This window comes from Uranotaenia lowii, chromosome 3, assembly GCF_029784155.1.
Source record: "Uranotaenia lowii strain MFRU-FL chromosome 3, ASM2978415v1, whole genome shotgun sequence".
In the NCBI taxonomy this organism is placed as follows: domain Eukaryota; kingdom Metazoa; phylum Arthropoda; class Insecta; order Diptera; family Culicidae; genus Uranotaenia; species Uranotaenia lowii.
The window spans coordinates 223,955,049-223,980,871 of NC_073693.1; the positions used below are offsets into that span (position 1 = coordinate 223,955,049).

At 36.0% G+C, this 25,823-nt stretch overlaps 2 protein-coding genes across 2 annotated transcripts; one reads left to right on the forward strand and one right to left on the reverse strand.

The window, feature by feature from the left end:
* The first annotated feature begins 11,758 nt into the window (after positions 1 to 11,758).
* LOC129755916 (glutamate receptor 3-like) lies at positions 11,759 to 14,341 on the forward strand. Its single transcript, XM_055752622.1, has 5 exons — positions 11,759 to 12,816; positions 12,876 to 12,984; positions 13,094 to 13,595; positions 13,651 to 13,944; positions 14,006 to 14,341. Exons 1-5 carry the CDS (start codon positions 12,072 to 12,074, stop codon positions 14,312 to 14,314), a joined length of 1,959 nt encoding a protein of 652 aa, XP_055608597.1. The 5' UTR covers positions 11,759 to 12,071; the 3' UTR covers positions 14,315 to 14,341.
* LOC129755923 (general odorant-binding protein 72-like) lies at positions 14,312 to 25,560 on the reverse strand. Its single transcript, XM_055752630.1, has 4 exons — positions 25,380 to 25,560; positions 25,264 to 25,316; positions 14,598 to 14,633; positions 14,312 to 14,536 (listed from the first exon to the last, which is right to left on the reverse strand). Exons 1-4 carry the CDS (start codon positions 25,516 to 25,518, stop codon positions 14,342 to 14,344), a joined length of 423 nt encoding a protein of 140 aa, XP_055608605.1. The 5' UTR covers positions 25,519 to 25,560; the 3' UTR covers positions 14,312 to 14,341.
* Between the last annotated feature and the right edge of the window lie 263 nt (positions 25,561 to 25,823).

Here is a 25,823-nt window from a genome sequence, read left to right on the forward strand (position 1 = left end):
TAAAAGTATGCGGCATAAAATTCAAAAATAGTTCATAACCAAAGCAAGTTAATTCCAACTACCAATAGAGACCAGTAAAATGTTTGATGCAAATCATTCGGAGAATGTTTCATTGAAGTGTTAGCAGCTTTTATGATCTATTGTAGCTGCTGAGTGCTCAACAACTGACGAGCCGATTGACCTTGCGAGTTTTTTTTAAAGTGATCCTTATGATAACGCCAACTAGACATGTAAATACCCATGAATTTAAAGTTATGATCATTTATTATCCGGGCACTTTATTTCGATTATAGCTACGTTACTAGAGCTCGGATATGAAAAAAATTAGCAGAGTTGTGATGGTTATAAAAAGGACTGTATTGTCTATTATTTTCATATTTTTAAATTTACGTGTATTTGGGTTGTTTACGATGCAAAAGACAAGATGAAAATAATTTTGCACAATCGCCACACAGGGGAAAACGATGTAAAAAGGTGATCAAAATTGTTTACGCCAAAACGGAGCGTTTTAGACCCATAGTGTCTTCGGGACATTTTACCTACATTCAAAGCACTTTAAAATGAGCTTTTGATAAAAATGATTAAATCACCTAGCAGTGAGATAGAAAAATTATTTTTTGTATTTTTCATTTTAGAGCACTTATGTCTTTGGCAAGTTTTTATATTGTAAAAAATGTAGCAATTTTGTTGGAAACGTCAACATCGTAGAAGCTAACCCAAAAAAGTTAGAAGGGTTCAAAATAAAAAAATATTTTTTTATCAAAATTTTCAGTATTTTAACGATATCTTTTTAGGCCGAGCTTATTCGAGCAAGATATGTTTGAAAGAGTTTTGAGTCACTTGAAATCAAATAGTTTTTTGGAACACACTTAATAAAAATATTTAGACTGAAACAAGTTATATTGAAAAAACTAAGAAAAATTAGCTGTTTTCGAACACCTGTATCTTTCTAGTTCGGTTGAGTTCGGTTCATTTTTTGGTTGCATTAGAATCAGGCAGGTTTCAACGTTGTAAAAACATATAGTTTACAATGTTAAGTTGTTTATTTTGTAGGTTTATAAGTGATTAAAGTTAGCTATTTTCAAGGAATCTAGAGGACAAATTCCAAGTTTATTTAAACTGACAATTAGCAATCGTTTTTATTGTGGTGAAATTTTAGCCTAATCATTCTCTTGCTCGCGTATGACGTTTTTAAGCCTCCATTGACGAACCTTATCATCTACCTTTCCGCTTACAATACAATATACTTGATGAGTTTGTTTTTCGGTTAGCTAATTTTAAATGCAAAAAAAATTTCCTCTAGATTCCTTGAAAATAACTAACTTTAATCATTTATAAAGCTAAAAAATAAACAACTTAACATTGTAAACTATATGTTTTTACAACGTTGAAACCTGCCTGATTCTAATGCAACCAAAAAATGAACCGAACTCAACCGAACTAGAAAGATACAGGTGTTCGAAAACAGCTATTTTTTCATAGTTTTTCCAATCTAACTCGTTTCAGTCTGAATATTTTTATTAAGTGTGTTCCAAAAAACTATTCGATTTCAAGTGACTCAAAACTCTTTCAAACATATCTTGCTCGAATAAGCTCGGCCTAAAAAGATATCGTTAAAATACTGAAAATTTTGATAAAAAAATATTTTTTTATTTTGAACCCTTCTAACTTTTTGGGTTAGCTTCTACGATGTTGACGTCTTTAACAAAATTGCTACATTTTTTACAATCTAAAAACTTGTCAAAGACATAAGTGCTCTAAAATGAAAAATACAAAAAATAATTTTTCTATCTCACTGCTAGGTGATTTAATCATTTTTATCAAAAGCTCATTTTAAAGTGCTTTGAATGTAGGTAAAATGTCCCGAAGACACTATGGGTCTAAAATGCTCCGTTTTGGCGTAAACAATTTTGATCACCTTTTAACATCGTTTTCCCCTGTGTGAATCGTCTTGAAAATTTGTCAGTATCGATTTGAAAACTCATGAACTGTTGATTTTTTTTGAATTTTTTGTTGGCCCAAATGGTTAAAAAGGATAAGAAGCCACTCTGGGATGCTCATGAAGTTCAAACCAAGCACCGTAGTGGAACCCTTGATCTCAACTATGGTAAAAAGTCTATGGTTACACTAGTTTACAGCATTTTTGAACTCAGTAAACTGAAGGTCATTTCCAATGTAAAATTGAGCGCTGAATCCGAAAATGAAATTCAAAAAAATCTCAGTAGAACCGTTTTTGAGTTATGCTCCAAATATGAAATTTCGGAAAAATTAAAAAAGTTCTTGTACTTAGATTAAAATATCTCGGACAACATAACAGTAATTTAAAATCTCTTTTTTGCATATTAAAGGTGAATAAATTTTCTATCAATCATCTCAACACTTTTTTTGCGTTTGACCAACAGTATTGTTGATATTAGTGACTTTATGAGGAAGAAAATTATAAAAAACGCATTTTTTTAGAGAAAATTTTGTTTCAATGAAAGTTTTTGACTCGATGGTAGCATTTAAAAAATCTGATTTTCTTTTGCGCTTAAATGTCAATTCAAAACAAAGATTTCAAGTGGTTATTTATCAAAATTGGTTGAAAATTGAAGAAGTTATGGCTACTTTACCATAATAGTATTTTTTGTAGTTTTTCATAATTTAACGAACCGCAGAACACTTATCATAGTATAGGAAGAATGAAACATGATAAATCTCACTCGCTCCAAGTCAAAATTATTTATTAGCTTACCAGAAGGTCTCATGCCAAGTTTCAGGAAGATCTGATCATAGGGAGGGGTTGCTTGAGTCTCAAACGTGAATAAAATTTTGAGATATTTTGCCCGGTAGGATCGAAAAATGCTGGTTTTTCATCAATAACTTTTTTCATCACAAGCTGATTGTTTTTTATGGTTAATTTTCATAAAGTCTAAAATGAGACAAATATTTCACCCAAAGATTGTAACTCGATTGGATTTGAAACAGAAAAGTTATTGCGGTTCAAAGATTGTATTTTGGTCGAAAATTGTTGTATAAAACGCAATGCGTAAAAAGTACTCATTGCGTGTTGGACAAAATTTGCGGCCTTTGAACCGCAATAACTTTTCTGTTTCAAATCCAATCGAGTTACAGTCTTCGGGTGAAATATTTGTCTCATTTTAGGCTTTAAGAAAATCAACCATAAAAAACAATCAGCTAGTGATGAAAAAAGTGATTGATGAAAAACCAGTATTTTTCGTTCCTTCTGGGCATAATACCTCAAAATTTTATTCACGTTTGAGACTCAAGCAACCCCTCCCTATGGTCAGATCTTCCTGAAACTTAGCATGTGACCTTTTGGTAAGCTAATTAATAATTTTGACTTGGAGCGAGTGAGATTTATCATGTTTCATTCTTCCTATACTATGATAAGTGTACTGCGGTTCGTTAAATTGTGAAAAACTGCAAAAATTACAGTTATGGTAAAGTAGCCATAACTTCTTCAAATTTCAACTTATTATAATAAATAACCACTTGAAATCTTTGTTTTGAATTGACATTTAAGCGCAAAAGAAAATCAGATTTTTTAAATGCTACCATCGAGTCAAAAACTTTCGTTGAAACAAAATTTTCTCTAAAAAAATGCGTTTTTTATAATTTTCTTCCTCATAAAGTCACTAATATCAACAATACTGTTGGTCAAACGCAAAAACAGTGTTGAGATGATCGATAGAAAATTTATTCATCTTTAATATGCAAAAAAGAGATTTCAAATTACTGTTATGCCGTCCGAGATATGTTAATCTAAGTACAAGAACTTTTTTAATTTTTCCGAAATTTCATATTTGGAGCATAACTCAAAAACGGTTCTACTGAGATTTTTTTGAATTTCATTTTCGGATTCAGCGCCCGATTTTACATAAAAAATGTTGGTCAGTTTATCAAGTTCACGATTTTTTTAAAATTTTGTAAACTAGTGTTATTGGTGATAGCTTAATGCAGACCCCTTAACAATGCAGTAAATCCGTTTCCGGTAGGCAAAAAGTGTTGCCTATCTAGTAGGCACCCAGAAAATAACTAAAAATAAGCAGTTCCATGGATCCCAATCTGTGTTTTTACGCAATGCCACAGATGTGTTCTGATGGACAAAGAAATTTTATTTTGGACTCATGAAAAGTTTCCAACCAGATTCCAATTGCTTTTTCCAGGTGAATTAGTGTAAAACATCATGATTTTGCAAAGGTTTTGCTTCTGTGGAAAAAAAAGGATCAATACATGACTAAAAAAAATTGTGCAAGGATAAAAAAGAGATTTGATGATAAAGTAAGAGTATTTCTTGAAAACGGCGGTTAATTTTTTTTCTATATTTTTATATTAAATATCATATTAACACCTTCATTTCCTCCATAGAAAGTTTATCGATCACATGAACAGTTTTTAAAATACGAACGTTTATAACTGACCGGATTCTAAATTATCTTAGCTTTTCATGTGACCAGTATTTTTTTATATCCGTCTTACCCGATTTGAGTTGTTTGTTGCTCAAATACGACATTTATAATGTCCAAGTTTATCACTACTATGAAAGTTCATAGCGTTCAAAGTCCTTTTTGGTTAATTAAGGTTGTGAAGGTAAAATTTGATTTCTCTACGCGAAACTTTGAAAGAGTTGCATACAAGATATTCTATAGATTTGCGCTACTTATAAGTCCAAGATTGTTTTCTCATCATTCAAGAAAATTAGAAGAGACCTAATTTAATTTTCAATTCATGGTAGTTTTGGCAAAATCGTTTTTCTACGCAAAATTAATGTAAGATAGTGAGTTTCAGCTTTTGAGCCTGTTTAATAAATTAATCAACTCAACCAATGTTCGAAAGAATGTTAAATTTTTAAAGGTTTATCAAGCAAAAGAAAGTGTTTCATTGAAATTTAATAAAGTATTCGTTGTTGTAAACTGTTAAACGGTTTTTAAAAATAAGAGCCCTCTTTAAATGCCAATAGAGCTAGAAACAACAACTATTTATACATTTGTAAATCTAAAGTGTTTATAATAATAGAGGCATATGTATGTATATGTGCGAACACGAATAACTCTTGCGAGTTCAGCTATTTGGATGATATTTTTTATAGTTTTCGTATTAGCGCGAAGAAAATGGAGACATAATTTCGAAAATGTGCTTGTGGACTTCGACAATTAATTTTTAGATTTAATTCGTATCAAATAAAAGTCATGGCACCCAATTTCCATTTTTTTTATTCATATCACCCAGAGTAGGAAGGCGCCAAAAGCAATAAGGTTTACTGATGCTCATTCATCATTATGTGAAGTTTTAGCGCCCATTTTCATTGCCACTCTATTCTGACGTGGCCACAGTAAAATGGATACTTGGATGGGATTGTTAATCTTCTTTATGGGGTTAAAAAACGATATTAGACGGCGCGTATTGCTTAAAATAGTAATTTTCACTTTAGAATCAAGGCAACTTTGACATTTTTTTAAGCAGATCTACCCTAAGCTTGCCAGACTGCCCGTTTTTACTCGGGCTTGTTTGGATATTTAATACAAACGACCCAGTTGCCCGGATTTCGATGAAACAATTCGGAATTAAAACCAGTTTCATTCACTTTATTTGCAAAATAAACCAAAAACTTTAGTTTAATTTTCAATAATGATGATTTTTAGGTTAAAAATTGAATTTTTGGAACAATTTTCGGAAAAAATGTTTTTATGATGATGATGATGCATGCTTGATAAAAGTAAAATTCTACAGTTTTTTTTTAAATTTGGAAAAACAAGTATTCCAAATTTTTAAGGAAATTACAAAAAAAAAGATTTTCTTTCATATACAGTGAAAACCCGATTTTGTCACACACCGATTTTGTCACACACCGATTTTGTCTACTCCCGATTTTGTCTACCCCCGATTTTGTCTCATTTTTTCACCCGATTTTTTCATCATTTTTTATTCAACGCAAAAATACTAAATATTGCCTTTTTAAATTTTCGTTGAACATCTTAGGGCTGAAATTATTCTGAAGGGACAAAACTGATGGATTCAAAGTGAAGATGATTGATCAGGGTATCAAGATATCAAGATTTTTATACAAAAAAGTCAAGTTTAAACAGGTTTTTTGTTATAATAATTTTAACTAAATCAAAGTTGTTGAATACAATTACAGTAGATTTTCGATTTTATCACGGTCAAAAAAAATTTCACCGTGAATATGGCGAAACCGTGAATTTGGCGGAACTAAAAATTGAAGTAGAAAAAAGTATTTTTACTGTCTTTAATCAATAATTTATAATATTTTCAGTAGTGGAAACGTTTTGTATCAATAAATTTTGATCATAAGGCGTAATTATCAAAGATTACTAAACAAAAAGGATCGTTTTCAGTTCAAAATATTCTTCTCTAAAGCAAATTTTTAGGCTTTTTCTTGAAATAAAACCATGTTGTTTATTCATTTGATAGTCTACATCTAATTAAAGTGAATGATTTTGTTTTGATGGAAATTTAACAGTCGTTATCTCTTATTTCGATTTTGAAAAAAAGTTCAAAAAAATTAGCATCAAAAAATTTTTTTCTGCTAATTTCAAATTTCAATATTTTAATCTTAACACCTTTGATGAACTAAAAAGTATATTTATTCGAGAAATATTATAAAATTTGCACAACTTAGACTTTTTCAGTGTGTTTCTCGAAATTTGCTTTATGGGTAGATAATCTTTTGTCTTTATTTGTAGAAAAACAGAAATCTTAGTCATATTTTCAGACAAAGCTAGCAGAATTTCATTTTATTCTTCCAAAATTATACATTCAGACAATACTAAAGGCTATTCAATAAGGATTACGCACGCCACCTGTAACCTTTAGGTTATCTTGCCCCGTTAAACCCCCATAGAGCAAGCCATTTTGGAGTGTTCCTTTCGATCACTCAAAGCGTTCAAGCTGTTAATCGACAATTTTCCGATGGAACTCAGCTTCACAGGGACAAAATTTGTAAAGATTAGATTAGAAAGGTTCAGTTAGTTAAAAATATAAATAAATTAGACACTCCAAATTATAATGATACGAGGGAAAACATTCAGCAGATTTAAATTTAAAATACAAAAACACACACAAAGCTCAAAATCAACGAAACGGGAATGACAGCAAACTAAACGTCAGTGGAAAATGGAACGGATGTTGGGTCAGGGGGTTGCCAACTCATTGACAAAAGAAAATTAAAATTTTCTTTCCACCTGTAGCCACGCAAGCGAAAACACCGTTACAGAGCGAATACTAAAAGTTAGTAACAATAGTTATCAGTTATAAATAACTAAGTGGAAAGTATAAAAAAAAGAACAGTGAGCTGTAAAGAAATCGAGTCAAGTGAGTTGAGCAATAATTTGTCAAGAAACCCTCCCTATTTTATCCCATATTCCCATCCAGGACCCTTAAGATTCTCCTTTAAGTATTTTGCCTCAAGATTCTGGGTAAAGAATCTGGCCCTAAAATCCCGCCAAGTGGGTTCAACAAAGCTTCCGTTCGCACGAGGCAAACGGGCCAGTGAATCACCGTTTTACAATCCGCTACTCTGCCATCGCCATCCTGGGTCAGGAGGATTCCAGGCAACGAATCCTACCAAGGCGACTCAACCAACTCCGGTTACACGTGGCAACTGGGCAGGTGAGCCGAACCACTGGTCAGAGGGTCCCGACCATCCCGTGTCCATCCGCTAGTTGGATCCATCAAATTGCTAGACCAAGAAGCAAAGGATCCAACGAACAAAGTGGACAACAATAGCGGAAAATAACCAGCAACCCAGCCTATAACAATCCATCGGGTTCCGTTGCTCTGTCGAGGAGCCTGCGGAGCGCAAGCGCTGCGGGCACCATCCAGAGTACCAGCGAAAGATTGGCATCCACCACGAGGACGGCCAACCATAACCGCCAATCAGATTCATCTCGAACTGGTTCCAGAGGGTGTTGTTTGATCCCTTCAAACGGGTTCGTAAAAATTCAACTACCATTCAACTACCCTCCGGTTCCATTGCTTCGAATGGTCAGTCGATGACCACGGTTGGAAGCGCAGCGACGAAGCAGACCCGTTACGGCCGGCCGGCACCAGCAGCAGCAGTCGAAGCAGAACACACCCTACACACCCACACTACACAGAGTAAGTTTATAATACATGACAATTTTGCCTTTTTAAAATCATTTTGTGTTCTTTCTTGAATATCCGACCAGTTCCTTTAAAGCAAGAGCCGACCTTGAGCTCAAAAGTTTCTCAGACTCTAGCTGGCCCAGCAAAAGAGGCGTTTGTAGCCCACCCCAGACGGTTGCCGTGGCTTGACCAGCAACTAGGGGCTATTGGCGATCTCCTTCCGAGTGAGCAAGTAATACACCCTTTAAAATAAACAAGTTCAACAAAGAAATCAGAGACACTTATCTCTTTTCAAAAACGCTTAAATTCACCCACATTTTTATATGATTCGCATAACCAAAAAAGTTAAATTTTTTAAAGCAACTAACCAACCCAAGTAACAACACTAGCATCACCGTGACGTTAAAATACTTGTGTCGATTATTACAAGCGTTTTTAAAATCCAAATGACGATTTTAAACACTATACAGATAAAATAAGCAGTTCAATAACTTTTTCATATTATTGGATACCTATATACTATGACATAAACCATAAAAAATATCATAAACAAAGACGCTCTATGCTTTTGAATGAAAATTAAGCACCTGATAATGGTTTCTGAATGATTTCTTAAAAATCGTGATAAAATCGAAACAATAACCTTGATAAAATCGAGCGTGAATTTGGCGAGTATTGATAAAATCGAATAGTGATAAAATCGAGAAACTACTGTATAACTAAATATGATGGTATAACGGAACTTATTCAAGTAATCTTAAAGCTGTATTTTATTTGTTTGGGCTTTCTTCAAAGCAATCTCTCTTATACATCGCAAGAAGATGACATCATCTCTAGAGAGATCTGAAACATCAGCCCAATCAACTATGTTGTCTAACATACGTACAGCTTCAACATCATTTATGTTTCTTGAAGTTTTACATGAATCATTTGGGGAAGATGCCGCTGATTCTGAGTCTGGTGCTACATCCGAAATTTTTAATAGCTCCAATGATTCGAGGGGCTCGTTTAATGCTGACTGATCATCCAGCGTCATGTTCAGAATTTCTTCATCCATAAATGCTTTACTTGCATATCTCTCCTCAGGGTCCTGTGGCAAAATAGTTTCATCGCGGTTGTTTACAGCAATCAAATGGATCAAGGGAACACCATCTTCGTGAACGAGTTTGTTATTTAAAATAATTCCAATCTTAATCCATGACTGCTTGATTACTGTACGCTGTGTTTCACTCCAAGCATCGTGCATCCAGAAACATACATCCCTCAACGTTATGCTCTTCAAGCTTTGACCTATATCGATTTCGCGAGCCATGACATGTAGCAAAAGTTTTTGACGATATTTTAGTTTACAGTTCTGAATTACATTCTGATCCATGGGTTGAATCACTGCAGTCACATTTGAAGGCATAAAAAAACAGTTATCAAACCATCATCGATTTTTAGCTCATCATTCATATGATGTGCTGAGCAATCATCCAGAAACAACACAGCTTTAGAGGAAATAGACATTTCGGCTGAAAATTTGTGTACTGCTGGTACGAAGTCCTGGAGGAACCAGTTTTGGAAAATCATTCGAGTCATCCAGGCATTTTGAGAGGCGAAATATGTGACGCGCACCTTAAAATTTTTGAAAGCTCTAGGATTTTTTGATTTTTCTACGATAACCATCTGTAATTCGTGGTCTCCGGTTGCATTACAACATGGCATAAAAGTTTTTCGCTGTTTGTCATCTTTATGCCCTGCAGCATTTTTCTCGCTAGGAACAACAAGTGTTTCTGATGGAAGCGTTTTAAAGAACGATACAGATTCATCTGCGTTGTAAATCATTTGAGCTGTTAGCTCACGACTCTGCAATTCCTTATGAAATTGATTGAGGAAATCAGAAATACTTCCTTAATCACTTGATAATATATCCCCGCAAAGCTTAAGCTTCCAAATGCCGTACCTAACTTTGAAATTTTGAGCCCAGTGATGGGAAAATTTAAAAGATACAGGAACACCGCATCTTCTAGCGAATGATTTTGCTTTCAAAATAACCATGGTCGTGGATACGGTTTTGTTGACACGCGGTTAAGAAACCACAAAAACAAACAATCTTCCAAATTCTTGTTCATACCTATTGAAGCATCGCGAAAATCCGAGCTACTCGCACGCAAAGCTGGCAAAATCGCTAAAAGTTGCCAAATCAACCGTTACGAATGTAATTAAAGTGTTTGGGGAACGTTTGTCGACAGCCAGGAAGTCTGGATCGGGGGGAAATCGAAAACCGGAAGCCGCTGAGACTACAAAGAGAGTTGCCGGAAGTTTCAAGCGAAACCCTAACATCTCTCTCCGAGATGCCGCAAATAAGCTGGGTGTATCGTCTACAACCGTGCATCGAGCCAAAAAACGAGCCGGACTATCGACTTACAAGAAGGTAGTGACTCCAAATCGCGATGATAAACAAAATACGATGGTCAAAGCGCGATCCCGGAGGCTGTACACGACGATGCTGACGAAGTTTGACTGCGTGGTAATGGACGACGAAACCTACGTAAAGCCGAAAGCAGCTTCCGGGACAGTAGTTTTATACGGCAAAAGGATGGGGAAAGGTAGCAGATATTTTCAAGCACATGAAACTGTCAAAGTTTGCGAAGAAATATCTGTATCTGTGGCTTGAAAAGCAGCTTTTTCATAGCTTTCGGGACGGAAATTTACGTGAAAGAGTGTTTGAATAAACGTCTGCTGCCTTTCCTGAAGAAACACGGTTGTTCCGTACTGTTTTGGCCGGATTTGGCATCTTGCCATTACGGTAAAAGGCCATGGACTGGTACGCCGCCAACAACGTGCAGGTGGTTCCCAAGGACAAGAACCCTCCCAACACACCAGAGCTCCGCCCAATTGAGAAATACTGGGCAATTGTCAAGCGGCACCTAAAGAAGACCAAAAAACCTGCTAAGGACGAGCAGCGGTTCAAGGCAAACTGGCTTTCTGCGGCGAAGAAGGTGGGCAAGGTGGCTGTACAAAATCTGATGGCAGGGGTTAAGCGTAAGGCCTGGTAATTCGGATTTGGAAAAGCGGAAACCTAACTGAATATTTGTCCTGAATTTTATACTAATTAAACTTGAAAAAGAAATTTAATTCGATTTTTTAAATAAACGATTTCACCGATTTACACGCGTTTTCCCTTGACCAAATTTGGACCGTATCACCCTTTACGAACGAACGCAATGTAAACTTCGCTTTCAAAATACATCATTTGTCTTTCCACAGTTTGTGGATTTTTTCTTCTCCACGGTATTTGCTGCGTTATTCCATCATAGATAAGACCCGAAGTCAATTCACGTCATTTCTTGAACGGAAAATTTTATTTGGGAAAAATCTCCTTCGCAAGAGGGGAGGGGGGTTAAACCCCTAACCCCCCTTCCCTCCGTTCGCACGGCCTTGTTAGTTACTATTCATTTCATGTAGAAAATCTTTAAGGTAGGTGCCTCCATTTCAAACCTCATGCTATAAGCTTTAATGATTTTCTTGTGCAACAGTTAAAACTGTGAAAGCTTAATACTTCCAAGAGGATTTTCTAGTTGAATGGAGACCGAATATGTTAAAATATTTATAAAAAAACCCTGAATTATTTATTAAGGAAAGAAAAATCAAGAAATTAAGTTTTTATGAATTGAAGGTTGAAAAAAATTGAAGCTATTCTCGAACTTTACTCGGTGAACAATGAAACGATTAGCTATGCAAATAACAACTGAAGTGCTTTCGGTCTATAATTAGTCTCATCAGTTGAAAACTTTCCATGACGTAAGTTATTCAGAGAAGAGGACACTCAATGACTCTAGACGATATAACTTAATCGGTGTAATCGACATAGAAAATGAACATTAAGAATAATTGATAATAATAACTTTTGAAATATATGCTTCCATAATAAAACTGAATGCCTCGCAGTTTTGTTACATATTTACAAACAAGTTACAATGAACGTTACAACTAATACATTTCAACCTATCGGCGACCTATTGTTGGTTTCATTGTTGAACAATCTTACCTTGATTCACTTTGCTCATTATTATGCCGTATGTGTAATCAGGTCCTGGTCGGATGAAATTTATTTGAACAAAACAATGCCAATGCTGACGCTTTCGGTCGATGAAGAAAATTTCGAGGAATCCTATCAGTATGCAGTAGATCTGGGCTGTCAGGGCTTTATAGTGTCGGAAACTGCCTTTACGCCGTTCTTGGATCTGTTCATAGCTGTACATGATCAATCCGATCAACGGTCGTCTGCAAAAAGATTGATCACAGTAATGAATACATCCAGCTTGGATGCACTGAATCAATTTAAAGATCATCGAGCCATCATAGAGCTACCGGAGCTGCTATTCATATGCCCAGAAGAACAAGTTGGAAAATTTGCATACCATACAACGAAAATATTCAATAATGGAAGCCGAAGTGCCTACAACGTTGCCATTGAACCAATTTGGCCACCGGACTACTTTCCGGACAAGTTTGTTAATATGAACGGTTTCCCAATCAAGCTGTGCAGCCTGATGTACCCGCCCTATGTTTATTATGCGGAAACAACTCCCGAGTTGGCCAACGCAAGATACGATCCTGCCTTCAAACAGGATGATGTTCCACTGTTTTTGGATGGCACAGAACCTACACTGATCTTGGAATTTTGTAGCAGGTACAATTGCACCGTAGAGGCTTCGTTTGGTAAGACTAATTGAAAGAAATGTAGCTTGAAGCGCTTAATACCTGTAATGCTTTTCCAGATGAAGCACATTTCTGGGGAAACGTGTATGATAACGGTACTGGAAATGGACTTCTTGGAGCTGTTGTCGAACGAAGAGCAGACATGGCGGTGGCTGCTATATACTACTGGTAAGATACATAAAATGACTCAAACCATTGTAAAACGTTTCGCAACAATCTGGATATTTAACTTTTAGTTGAAAAACCTTTCTAATTTTATTGATATTAATATTTACAGGAGAAAACCGTACGAGTTCTCCACCTACACGCAGCCAATAAGTCGATCTGGCATCACTGTTCTGGTCCCAAAGCCACGAATGTTAGCGCCCTGGAGGACACCTTTCCTATCGTTTGCTGGATCGCTGTGGATCGCCGTGTTTGTCGCCTTCTGTGCCGGCACCATTGCCGTATGGTTGATCGAAAAAGGACGCTTCACAATCTTGCAGCCAGCGAACGAATCGCCTATCACCATTAGTGATGCAATGCTGACCATGATTGGGTTCTACATGGAACAATCCGCTCGGATGCGTACGGATATGATATCTTGCACTTTTCTAACAATTTCACTGTTGTTTGCTGGATTTATGGTTGGTAACAGTTATGGTGGTGGATTGGCCGGAGTCATGACTCTACCACAGTACGAAAAGCCAATTGATACTACGTATGATCTGGCCGCCAGTGGAACTTTGTACGCTGGTGAAGCTCTCTCGTGGATTTTTTCTATTCTTTATGCTCCTCAGGTTTGTTTTACTGGATATTATCTAACCATTTAGTTCAATATTTCGTTTTTGTTAGCCTCACATGAAAATTCTAGTCAAAAACTACCGTGTCGAGGATATGGATCATCTTATTGCACATTCTAAATCGCATGACCTCGGATATATCGGAGAACGAACGGAAGCCTGCCATTTTGTACCGGCATCTTTTGTAGACAACGAGGCTTCAACAATGCTTCAACTGCTGAAAGACGATCTGTACTGGGAGAGTGTCGTAGCGATCGTTACTAAAACTTGTCCTTTCCGCCAGGCTTTCAACGATTTTATTATGCAAGTGAAGCAGTCCGGAGTACAGATGTTTTGGGAAATAAGGGTTTGCATTTCTCGAATCTTGATGAAAAAAAAAATTGAACGTATTTCATTTCTTTTTTTAGTCAGCCAATCGTTACCTTCATACCATTGTGCAGCAAAACATCTGGAATGCTCGAGCGAGTGCCGGAGATGATGAAGTTGTGAAACTAACAATTTCCCATTTCCTGGGAGCATATTTGATTTTGAGCATCGGATGCAGCTTGGCAAGCATTTCTTTCATGGTGGAATATTTTCATTCAAAAATTGCTAAATATTTCAATCGCATAACGTCTCTGTTCAAACCGGAACCCAGATCAATCGAAAGCGACACGACCATCGAATTACAGGACATGGATGAGCTCGATTATGAAGAAAAAATAGACAAGAACTAAAATAAATATTTTTTTCACAAATTAATTTTAAGGGAAGTAAAACATGGGCGACGCTTTGAAGAAACACGTTAATAGTGCGTAAGCCATCTCACAGGTATCCTCGATGTCGTCGGCAGCCGTTCTGCAACTGTCCAAACCAAGACGGAACGGTTCCTGATACTGGTCTGGAAGCATATGTATTTTCCTCAAAGCTGCATCGTAGTTGAGTTTTCCTTTCCGGGCCTGGTTCGATTAAAACGGTATTGACTAAGAAAATCAATCGGATTTATCCTTTTTCACTTACGGTTTGAGTGAGGTCCATAAGGCAATAAGCGTAACACTGTGAAATAAAAAGAAACATTACAAAAGAATTATATTCACAGACATTCGAAGTATTCTCAACTAAAACAACGCCTGGGACTGTTGGATGGTGGCTTGCGGCCTATTTGAGTAATACTTTCGGCTTTAATATAAAAGAAAACTATCCGGAACGAAATATACATACTAAAGTTATCGGATCGTGGCTAGCAGCATATCGTGTGTAGCTCAGCAAATGTTTTGAAATTGGCCATTCTTAAGTTAGAGCTAAGTAAAAGCTTCGAGAGTTATTCCAATTTTCTCGTTCATATCAACCAGGTATTATATCCTTGAAAAATGTACACAGATTAAAAGTGATGTCCCAAAAGTAGGGTTCTATCACCGTGTTATTGGATGTGGACAAACTTCTCTACGAACTTATATCAGTGGAATTCTAAGTTATTCGCTTTGCACACGACAAGAAAATTATAGATCGGGGTTATATATGGGAAAGATGGGGGGGGGGGGGGGGGGGGGGTGAGTCTGATACCATCCCGGTAACTGCTGGAGTGAGACAAGGATGTACCTTATCACCGCTACTCTTTCTCATCGTAATGGATGGAATCTTGACTGGATCGATTGACTGTAGACCAAACCGAGGATTTCCGTGGAACCCTTCGACAATGAAGCAACTGAGCGACCTTGACCTGGCTGACGATATTGTTTTGCTTGCTCAAAGACAACGAGATATGCAGAGCAAACTCGACGACCGAAAGCTCCAAGGCAGCCGGGAAACAAGTTGAGAAAGTAGAATGCTTCCAGTACCTTAGCAGCCAGATAACGCCTGTTGGTGGTATCAGAATCAGAAAAGCCCGATTTACGTTTGCGAGTCTCCGAAACATTTAGCGCTCACGCCAGATCTCTCTATGAACGAAAATCCGAATCTTCAACTCAAACGTCAAATCCGTATTATTCTACGGATCTCAAAAGTGGAACTAATGTGTCGGTGTCCTTAAAAGATACTAGAAATCCAGATTCGGGAACTTAAGTGTAGATGGATTGGGCACATGCTGCGAAGAGATGAAAACGAGGTCCAGAAAAGGCAGGTCCAGAAGCTCGTGCCGGGGAGTGAGACTTGAGGGATTTGCAGACGACGTGGTTCTCCTGGCATCGGGCCCATCAACCGAAGATGTCCAGCTACTCGCCACAGTAGCGATTGAGAAGGCGGATAGTTGAATGCGCTCCAAGAGCTTGCGTCTGGCTCACCACAAGACCGAGATGGTGCTGATCACCAACCTGATTTCAGCACAATCAGGGACGATTGCAGCTGGACCGTGCGTAATCGAATCCAAGCGTGCGATCAAGTACCTGGGGATGATGATCGACGGCCGGCTGAGTTTTACGGTCCAATTCGACTACGCCTGTAAATGAGCTGCAATGGCGACAGCAGCTCTCTCACGGGCCATGTCGAACTACTCGGCGTTCCGCTACAGCAGACGGAGGGTCCTGACGAGTGTGACTTCGTCCATTTTGCAGTACAGTGCGGCAGTTTTGAGCAGGCAGAGTAATCTGCAAAAGCTTTGCAGTGTGCAGCGGCTGATGAACCTGCCAGTAACCAGCGCATACCGGACGGTGTCCTCGGTAGCTGCCGATGTTTTGGCGGGGGTCATGCCCATCTCGGTCTTGTTAGAGGAAGATATCTTCTGCCACGAGCACAGGCGCATGCCCGATGTGCGGAAACATGCCAGAGAAGCCTCGATGTCCTATTTGCAGCGTCAGTGGGACAGCTCGGAACGTGATTTGTGGACCCATCGCTTGATCCCTAACGTCGGATTCTGGATGGATCGGAGACATGGAGAGGTGGATTTCTGCATGACACAGTTCTTGACTGGTTACGGATGCTTCATGCAGTACCACCATCGGTTTGGACACGTGGCCTCGCCATTCTGAACAACCTGCGGTGACACAGTAGAGACACCAGAGCACGTAGTGTTCAACTGTCCGAGTTTCGAAGGGGTACGCGCTAACCAGACACGACAGCCGACAACATCGTGCGGAGAATGTGTGAGGATACCAATACTTGGCGCCTGGATGTGTTTCGACTTATGGTTTCTCATGAAGTTAAAGAATAATTACATCAAAAGAGTAAAACGGAACCCCGAAAGTCAGCACCTGAAAGAACTTCTTGCTCACATTTCAAAAAAAGTTGAATTGAAAAAGCGAAATTGTAAACGATCGTACTATGAGAAACTTCTAAATAATACTCCTCTCTCAAAGTTATGGAAAAACATTAACTCAATTTTAGGTAGAACGAAAAATAACAGCGCGATACCTCTCAAAATTAATGATGGCCTAATAGAAAACAAGCATCTAGTTTGCCAGTCCTTTAATGATTTTTTCGCAGACATTGGTAAATCATTAGCTGGGAAAATAACTGTTGATCTATCTTACAATCTATTAACAAACATGAATCTAACTCCTAATTCTTACGCCCGACATCGTCAAATGAAGTTACACTTACTATCCAGTCATTAAAAAAATTAAAAAAGTTGTGGGCCGGATAACATTTCTAAAAGTTTATTGAAAAAACACAGTTAGCTCTTCGGACCAATTCTCGCTGAATGTTTCAACAACATTTTGGAAACAGGAACTTATCCTGATTGTTTGAAAACTGCAAAAGTAACTCCAATCTTTAAATCTCGTTTCTAATTTGAGCGTTCAAAGTAAAGTGTTCGAGAAACTATTGATCGGAAGAATCAACCCCTTTTTTGAACAACAATAATATTCTTTACAACCATCAGTATGGGTTTAGATCCGGTTCAAGTACGCTAACTGCTATATGTGAACTTCTGTTATCGACAACATTGATAAGAAAAAAATTGTTGGTGGCCTTTTTCTGGATCTTAAAAAAGCATTCGATACTTTGGATCATGAAGTACTTTAAAAAAAACTTGAGTGTTATGGCATAAGAGGTACACAGCAAAAAAATTCTAAAAGTATACGAAATCTAAAACACGGGTGATCTATTTTTTCAGCAGTGTAATCCAAATAAGATGTAATTTTAAATTCTTTTTGATCTATTTTTGGTTCGTTGGTATAAAATTTATTTATATTATGTAAGTTTACATGCCGTGATCTAAAATTTAATTTCTTAATATAAAATTACATTGAAAACAATGTAAAACATGGCAGATCAATTATTTACATTTTTTTCGTGGCATAAGTTTTTCTACTCTGACTCGAGATGGTGGTTTATTTTGCACGTTGCCAAAATTTCTCTTTCGCAGTTGAATAGTTGGACTAAAAAGTGGTAAGTTAGATAAATAAGTTTAAAAAAAAAGTGAAACTAAAAATTCTCTTTCGATTGCAGGAATGATAGATTATTGCAGTTACCAATTTTTTGGTGTGAAGGATGTTCCGGCTACTACGTTCTTCTGGTAATGTTCGAGGATTAACTGCGATGATGAAATGCAAAACATCGCCGTACTGCGAATCATCGGATACAACAACAATTCCAGCCTGACGCTGCCCGTAATGAGGGGTATATTCTTGTGCATATTGTATCGGAAATATTAGTGAAATAAAATGACTCATGTGACGTATTTATTTATAGACAACACAAAAAATCCTAATATTAAACAAATATTTCTAATATTTACGGTAATAAATTTTTAAATGTACATCCCTGTATATTTTTACACGACGATTTATGTCATCCGATTACGTGCATTTTTTTCGATTTAAATTTACACGCCTCAAAAATTACATCCTCGAAAAAAATACATCGCAGTAGAAATTTAGATCAAAATCGATGTTCCGTTTTCGTGCATCGTTTTCGATCTAAAATTACACGATTTTTTCTAGCTGTGTATCACAAACAACTTGATTCGCAGTTACCTTTCAGGAAGACAACAATTTGTCCGTATAGATGATGAAATAAGTTCCCTAGGGAAACTTGAAGTTGGAGTTCCACAAGGCAGTAACATAGGGCCCCTCCTTTTCCTTTTGTACATCAATGATATAAGTAACCTACCGCTGCACGGATCACCAAGACTTTTTGCTGATGACACTGCCCTTTTTTACCCAGGAAAATGACCCAAAGCTATAGTCAAAAACATGGAAGAAGATCTACATACGTTGCACAAATATTTCAATTCAAATCTTCTTACTCTAAACTTAGCAAAAACCAAATACATGTTATTCCGTTCCTCCCGAAAAAGGATCCCACTTCACAATAGCCCAAAAATTGGAAACAATGTTTTGGAAAAAGTCAACAATTTTAAGTACTTGGGAATAACCTTGGATGATACGCTCTCCTCGAAATCGCATATTAATAATTTACACAAAAAGATATCATCTTTTAGTGGTGTCTTATGGAGGGTGAAACATTTTGTACCGCGACCTGTGATGTTGCGATTTTATTTTGCGTTCATTCATTCCCACTTGAATTATTTAATAGCGGCGTGGGGCAGGGCTTCTATACCTCTTCTCTATCGTGTACAAACTTTGCGAATCGTTGTTTGAAGACTATTTTCAACCTTCCCTATCGTTACCCGTCAATTTTGTTGTACTCTAACCGCTCTCATAATGTGCTTCCTTTGACTGAGCTTTGTAAGTTCCAAACTTGTATTTATGTTTTTGATAATTTGCATTCCTCATATATGTACATCTCAAAACTTAAGATTTACCGCGGGAATTCTGATTCACAACACTAGACAATCTCATCATCAACTACGAAGTAGTTCTTCAACAAGCCTAGGACAACAAAGAATTTCTTTTATCGGACCAACAAAGTACAATAATCTTCCAGAAGAATTGAAGACAATAAATAACAGAAATATTTTCAAGACCAGACTGATGCAATACTTTAAGAACCTATTAAACCATTGAACAACAAATCACCAAACTAGCTTTATTTTTTTTTAATTTGTATATAATAATTGGTTTTAACTTGTGTGTTTTTAGTTTAGTATAATTCTCTGAAATTAAACTTAGTTTAGTACAATTAATTTTTTTTTAATTTTTTAACTTGTTTCATACATTAATCAACTTTGATTGAGAAGTGGATCTCTTAAAAGGAGCACTTGTTCCACTGAGATTAACTATTTTAGCTTACATTCATTTTTAAATTATTACATTCTTTCGCTCTAAAAATTTAATATTTTGTATTCTCAGCATGCTTAACTTTTTTTATAATTTGCTCGCGTTTTTTTTTTGATTACTTTGTACTTGTTTGCTGCCAGACATGCTGAGAACTTCAAATTTTGCTAGAATTAATAACAATACCAAAAATGCATAGTAAATACACAAATTTACTTTATATTAAACTATTCAAAATAAATAAGAATCACAGTTTCAAATCAGCGTTTTTTCCAGTAAGTTATTGAAAAGTAATTCAAAATGATAATCCTCATTCTGAATAAGAAATGTTAAGTCAATATTTTCCAAATGCCAGAAAACAAATGCAAATCAAAATTTAGAATAAAACCGGAATTTAAAGCTTCGGACATAAAAATTATTAAATATACATAAAATATAACACCACTTTTAAAAACCAATTTAATCCCAATTCTAAAATAAATTTCCGATCAGGTCAGAAACAAACCATGATAAAAATAATATTTAATCAAGATTTGAAATGTGAATTTTCGATAAGGAAAAAAACTATTTAAACTTAAGAGAAAATATTGAAAACACATAGATAATGATTTAATTTAATGTGATACAAATGAAAATATCAGCCAGTGATCAGAGAAAGAGATGAAATCCAATTTTATATTCTTACATTTATCGAAATAAATGACTAAAAAAAGTTCATGTTTTATTGAAGTTCACAATAATTACTTTCTAAATCTATATTCAATTAATCATCTCTGACAAATTGCAGGGTTAGAAATAGGTGATTTTTTGAATGATCTAATTAATACGATTCTGATAAAAATAAAAAGGAATTCCAAGAGGTGTTGAAAGTATTGAGAGCACAAAGCATTAATTTAGTTAGTATTTGCTTATTGAAATTTACTCCTAATGTTACTATTTAGAATCGTTTTTCGAACCTTTCATACATGATAGTCCATTCTAAAAAGATTATTTAAAATAATAAAAATGAAGGAAAAGCATAAAAAACTTATGAACTAACAAATCTACATAAAAGTAAAAACTGATTCTGAATTTATTTATTATACTGTTTCAATAAGAAAATAATATTTTGATGATGATGATGACGATGAATGATCTAAACAGGTTTTAACATAAAAATACCTTTTTATGTTTGGAAAAAGGTATTTTTTTACATTGCTGAAGAAAGTTTTAAAAAAGGCTTTTTAATTTAATAAATTTGTTGAAGTCTGCAAAACGATTAGACTTTTGCTTACAAAATTATTCTAAATTCTATTTAGTTAATTCTTACTGAAAAATTCCTTAATATTCTTTTATTTTACAGAAATGGAAAAAATTACTAAAAATACATCATCTCCAGTTCGCAGAAGTATAATTTAATTGCGGTCTTGAAGATAGTTGATATACCTTCAGCTTATTATTTTTTTTAATAATTCTTTCAAGTTTTGTCAGAAAAACGCAGAATTTTCTTAAATAATTTTTATCTATTTTCAAAAGTTTTAGGGCATCAACATTAATATTAAAAAAAATGGGCCCTTAATTCTTTGCACCTCAGAAAAAGGTGAATTTTGTGGAAGTGAATTTTTCAAAACCCTTTTGAATTTGGAGTTGAGTTGGATTTAGAAGAACAAGAAAAACAAAATAAAAATGAGGTTAAAAAATATTTCACATCAGCATTAAATATGTATGGAAATAAACTATTTTTATTTTTTTCCTAAGAGATAAGTCTTAAAGTAATGAATGAAATGGTTGAGATAATCATCTTACACTGAAAATCAAAAATACCCATACTTGAGAACTGCCACCCGCCAAACCTGAGTTCGATATTGACAACTCAAGTTTGTGAAAAAATCACAGCTTGAAAATAAGCCAAACTTGTCCTTCAAGCGGAGAACTGTTTTTTTTGGGGGGTTTTTGTTGTAAGCGCATCTTATTCTGTTACCTCCATCGTGGCAGATTTAGGTTTGGGGGGTAAGTTCAAAGCGAAGAACTGTTTTTTTTGGGGGATAACTTTTATTCCCGCTTCATTTGCAGAAAGTTTCGCATATACGATGATGTAGGTGCCTCTCTCAACAACTCTTCGGTGGTCGAGCGGTTAGCATCCTGAGATGGTAATCGCAAAGACATTGCAGGTATGGGTGTGATTCCCGTATCTGCAGTAATTTTTTTATTTTGATTTCCATTTTATTGCGGTATCAGATTTTGGGGGATGAGTTCTCCTTTAAAAGCTTAACTTTGGTTTATGCTACCAATAGCCAAACCTGTAGGGAGGGAGTTTCATTCGGGTTGGCGGGGAAAGTTCTCAAGTTTGGGTATTTTTGAGGTTCAGTGTAATAAATACTAACTTTAAAGACGAGGTAGGGTTTTTGTATGTCAAGATTTAAGTTTCAATACAGAAGGTTTATAAAATTGCCGATTGAAATTAACAATTAAACATAATTTTCAGTTCTTGAACGACATGTAGTGTCGTAGAACGAAATGTGTAAGTTTTAGAGTGATATAGAAATAAATACCGCTGGAGGCGAGCCAATTTTCTGACATGTTTATTCACACTTATTTTTAAACACCTCTTAGTATCAAGTAGTTCATTTCTTGAACAGAAAATTTTACTTGGAAAAAATCCTCAGCGGGGGGGGGGGGGGGGGTGGGGGTTGCTGTTGAACCCCTAAAACCCCCCCGATCGCACGGCCTTGATCTGTGTACATCTTTAAAGGATATATTAGTTGTCATGAATGAGAAAATAGCAATTACTCTTATATACCCATAGAGGAGATTGCAAAAATCCAATGCCTTTTTAGCAAATCTCTGTGCCGAAAATGCGATAAAGTGTACTATTCAAAAGATGATATGATTGGAAAAGCACTACAGGCATAGTGACTCGAGCTCCCAAGCTTAATTATGCGTTACCACTACATTCGAGCGAAACAAGTAGAACATTTTATGGGATTTTCATCCTATTGGATGATTCATCCCAAAAAAAAAAAAAATGGTGAAAATCAAACTTATTGCAACATCTTATCTCGGTTTGCCAGTCCGATATCTAATCCAGTGAACCATCTGAGCCGGTTAGTAAATGAAAGTTTATTGCCATAGTCCTTCTTCCACCACCAAAACCAAAAAAACGCACTGCATTGACCATCTGCCGTTTGCCGGTGTATTTTTTTAAACTCTCATTTGTCTTTGATGGCAAAGGGATGAGATTGGTTTGGTAATGGGAAACTAGAAACTACTAGAAACTGTTTTCTATTGCCAGCCGGTTTATATACACTGTAAATTTTTGCCTCGATTTCCAGCAAAAAAAATTGCTGGAAACGTTCAGCAATCAAAATTTTTGCTGGAAACCAGCAATTGGTTTTCGAATTGCTGGATTTTTCAGCATTCGTTTGTGTTCTTGTCATTTTTGCTGAAAAATCAGCAATCGGTTTTCAAATTGCTGGACTTTCCAGCAATTGATCTAGTTTGCTGGAAAATCAGCAGTCGAGTTGTCAATTTGGAGTTTGTTTTTGCTTCGTACGCTGAAGCAAGGTGAGATCTTATTTAACGAATTTTGGTAAAACTTATATAATTATTTTATTTGCCCCTATTTTCTAGCAACCAGATAACAAGTCAAGGGTGAGTTTTTCATGGACAGATAGATATTCTCTAAAATATTCTAATCAAAGCTATTTTTACAGGTGGCGGATGATCAACACTCTGGCACAAAGCTGCCAGCCTGGTGTTATAGTATATTGAAAAAAAAAATCTGTTTCTGGAAAAAAATATATCCCTTTATTGAAAAAAGGGAGGAAATAATTGTTTTATTGCTTATTATATGCACAACCAAATCAAAATTTAATTTCGAATTAAAATATAAATCTGATACTAAATACAGCCGGTTGTGTTGAAAGAAATAGCTGGTTTCCAGCAATCTGGATTGCTGATTTTCCAACAATTTGAATTGCTGGAAACCAGCATTAACGTTTGCTGTTTTTTCCAGCAATTTAAATTGCTGAAAATTTTGCTGGAAAGTCAGCGGGACAAAAACCAGCAAAAAATTGCTGGTTTTCAGCAAAAAAAAATTTGCTGTGTACACACGCACAACTCATCTTCGCTGGTGGTTTTTTTGCCATCGGTTGAAATCAAAGAATGTTAGCTTCGTTCAATGGTTGGTAAAAATCGGTTTCAACTGGTTTCTGTCAACTGATAGATGTTCAACGAGCCAATGTTTTGGTCGAAACTAGTCAGGTCGTTGTTCAATGGAGCAAGTAGAAACTAGTCGAAACCAATCCAGCTCGGCAGCAGGATTCGTTTCGACCTGGTAGAAATCGGTCGAAGTCAATTGGACAAAGACAGATGATCAACTGTCAATCCATTTCTACTTATTTCGACCCTTTCGACTAGGTTTCATTGAACAGACTAGTTGTTTATACTAATACCGGTTTACATACACACACAGTGACACACACAGCGGTTGCGCTGGGAGGACAATGCCAGTTATTAGAAAGCTTGTTAATGTCAGTGCGGCATAGAATCTTATACCGATAATTCTACCTTCAAGGAAGTTCATTATTGGAGCACATTCTGATTTGTGGGTGTAGGAATGCTTGTAATCCGGAGCAGAAAGGCTAGATTTGCATTCCCATGTAACGTCAAAACTCTCTACGAATGAGAATCTAAATCGAAGCAAAAATTGCGTGCTTGTTGGAAACGACTACTTTTCATTAGACCACCACTGCCGTTCTAAGCAAGAATGTCCCATGTGACTTTTGGGTAATTTTCACTTTTTTGCTGGAAACGGTCTGTTTTAGTGTTAACTTTCGAATAAAAACACAAACAAGTATACTTTGTTCTGAGCTTATACGAAATTTTCATCAAGGTGGTTGTCTCTATGTTGCTAGTTCTACGCAAGAATGTTACACTAGAGAAAATTGTATAAAAAATGCAAATTTTATCAAAAAATTGGTCTTAAAATAAGTTCAAACTGTTGAATTTAATGTTATTCACTGAAAAGAACACTAAAATAGAGGGCAGAGGAAGAGCGAGAAGCCTTGAGTGTTTTATTCAGAGAAATTTTCACTAAACACTTTTCGGTAGGCACCACTTACAGGATCCATACTCAACTATACATTTTTATAAACAAAGAGGAACGTATTTCTCAAATTACGGTTTAGCATGAGTTTTTGGGAAAAAAATAAACTACGCAAGCTTTTAAAATGGTAGAAAATTGTAGCCGTGTGATAGTTTTACGTAGAACTACCATCGGCATGCGTTCTGATTCTACGCAAAAGTGTCACATGGAGCATTTTTTGCTCTAATTTGTTATTTGTTTTGTAGGAATTGTAATTTTTTTGGCAGAAAACATTGTGAAATGATAAACTTGAACTGTTCACTACGGAAAAACTGTCGGTGAATTTTTAGTTTGAGAGAAAAATTGGAAATATAGCTGATATTTCAATCGCGTTTTTCTCGTTTGCACGTTTTTCCACATGTGACAATCTTGCTTAGAACGGCAGACCAACATGTTTATCCAAACATTCCTTCTGTATTCCGATGTGAACTTTCTTTTAACACTTTACCTTGAATTCTCTTGTGTCCGGAAATATTCCCTTAGACACAGCACCAGCAATTTCTGTGAAAATAAAATGTCCAACATTTAAACTAAATAATTCTTCACTCAAGCACTCAAGTTCACCATCGGAGATGCCAAACTTCGGCTGACAAGCCATCCGCATAGATTTGCCTAACTTTTCCATATCTTCCATAGACATCGTTTCCGAACTGATGCCACTAATGTTAAGTGAGACAGCTATCATAATCAAACGCCGCCACATTTTGTAGAGCAAACGACAATCTTCACTCGTTCTGCACCAACGATTGCGAACACTGATAATGATTGATATTATCCAACAAGCTTTTAAAGATTTTGAATGTCGAACCTCGAGGCAAGTTAAAAAGTGCCTTTTCATTCTAAAGGTTGCTCAATAGTAATTATCGTAGTTCCACCTAAGATGACTTAAATGAAAAGTTTCGTAACAATCGAGATAGTATTGCAGGCACTGCACGCTCTCTTACTGTTACTATGCAAGGTTATTTGAGAAAAGGCGTAGCTTTTCACTTTTTAACAAAGTGGTGTTAC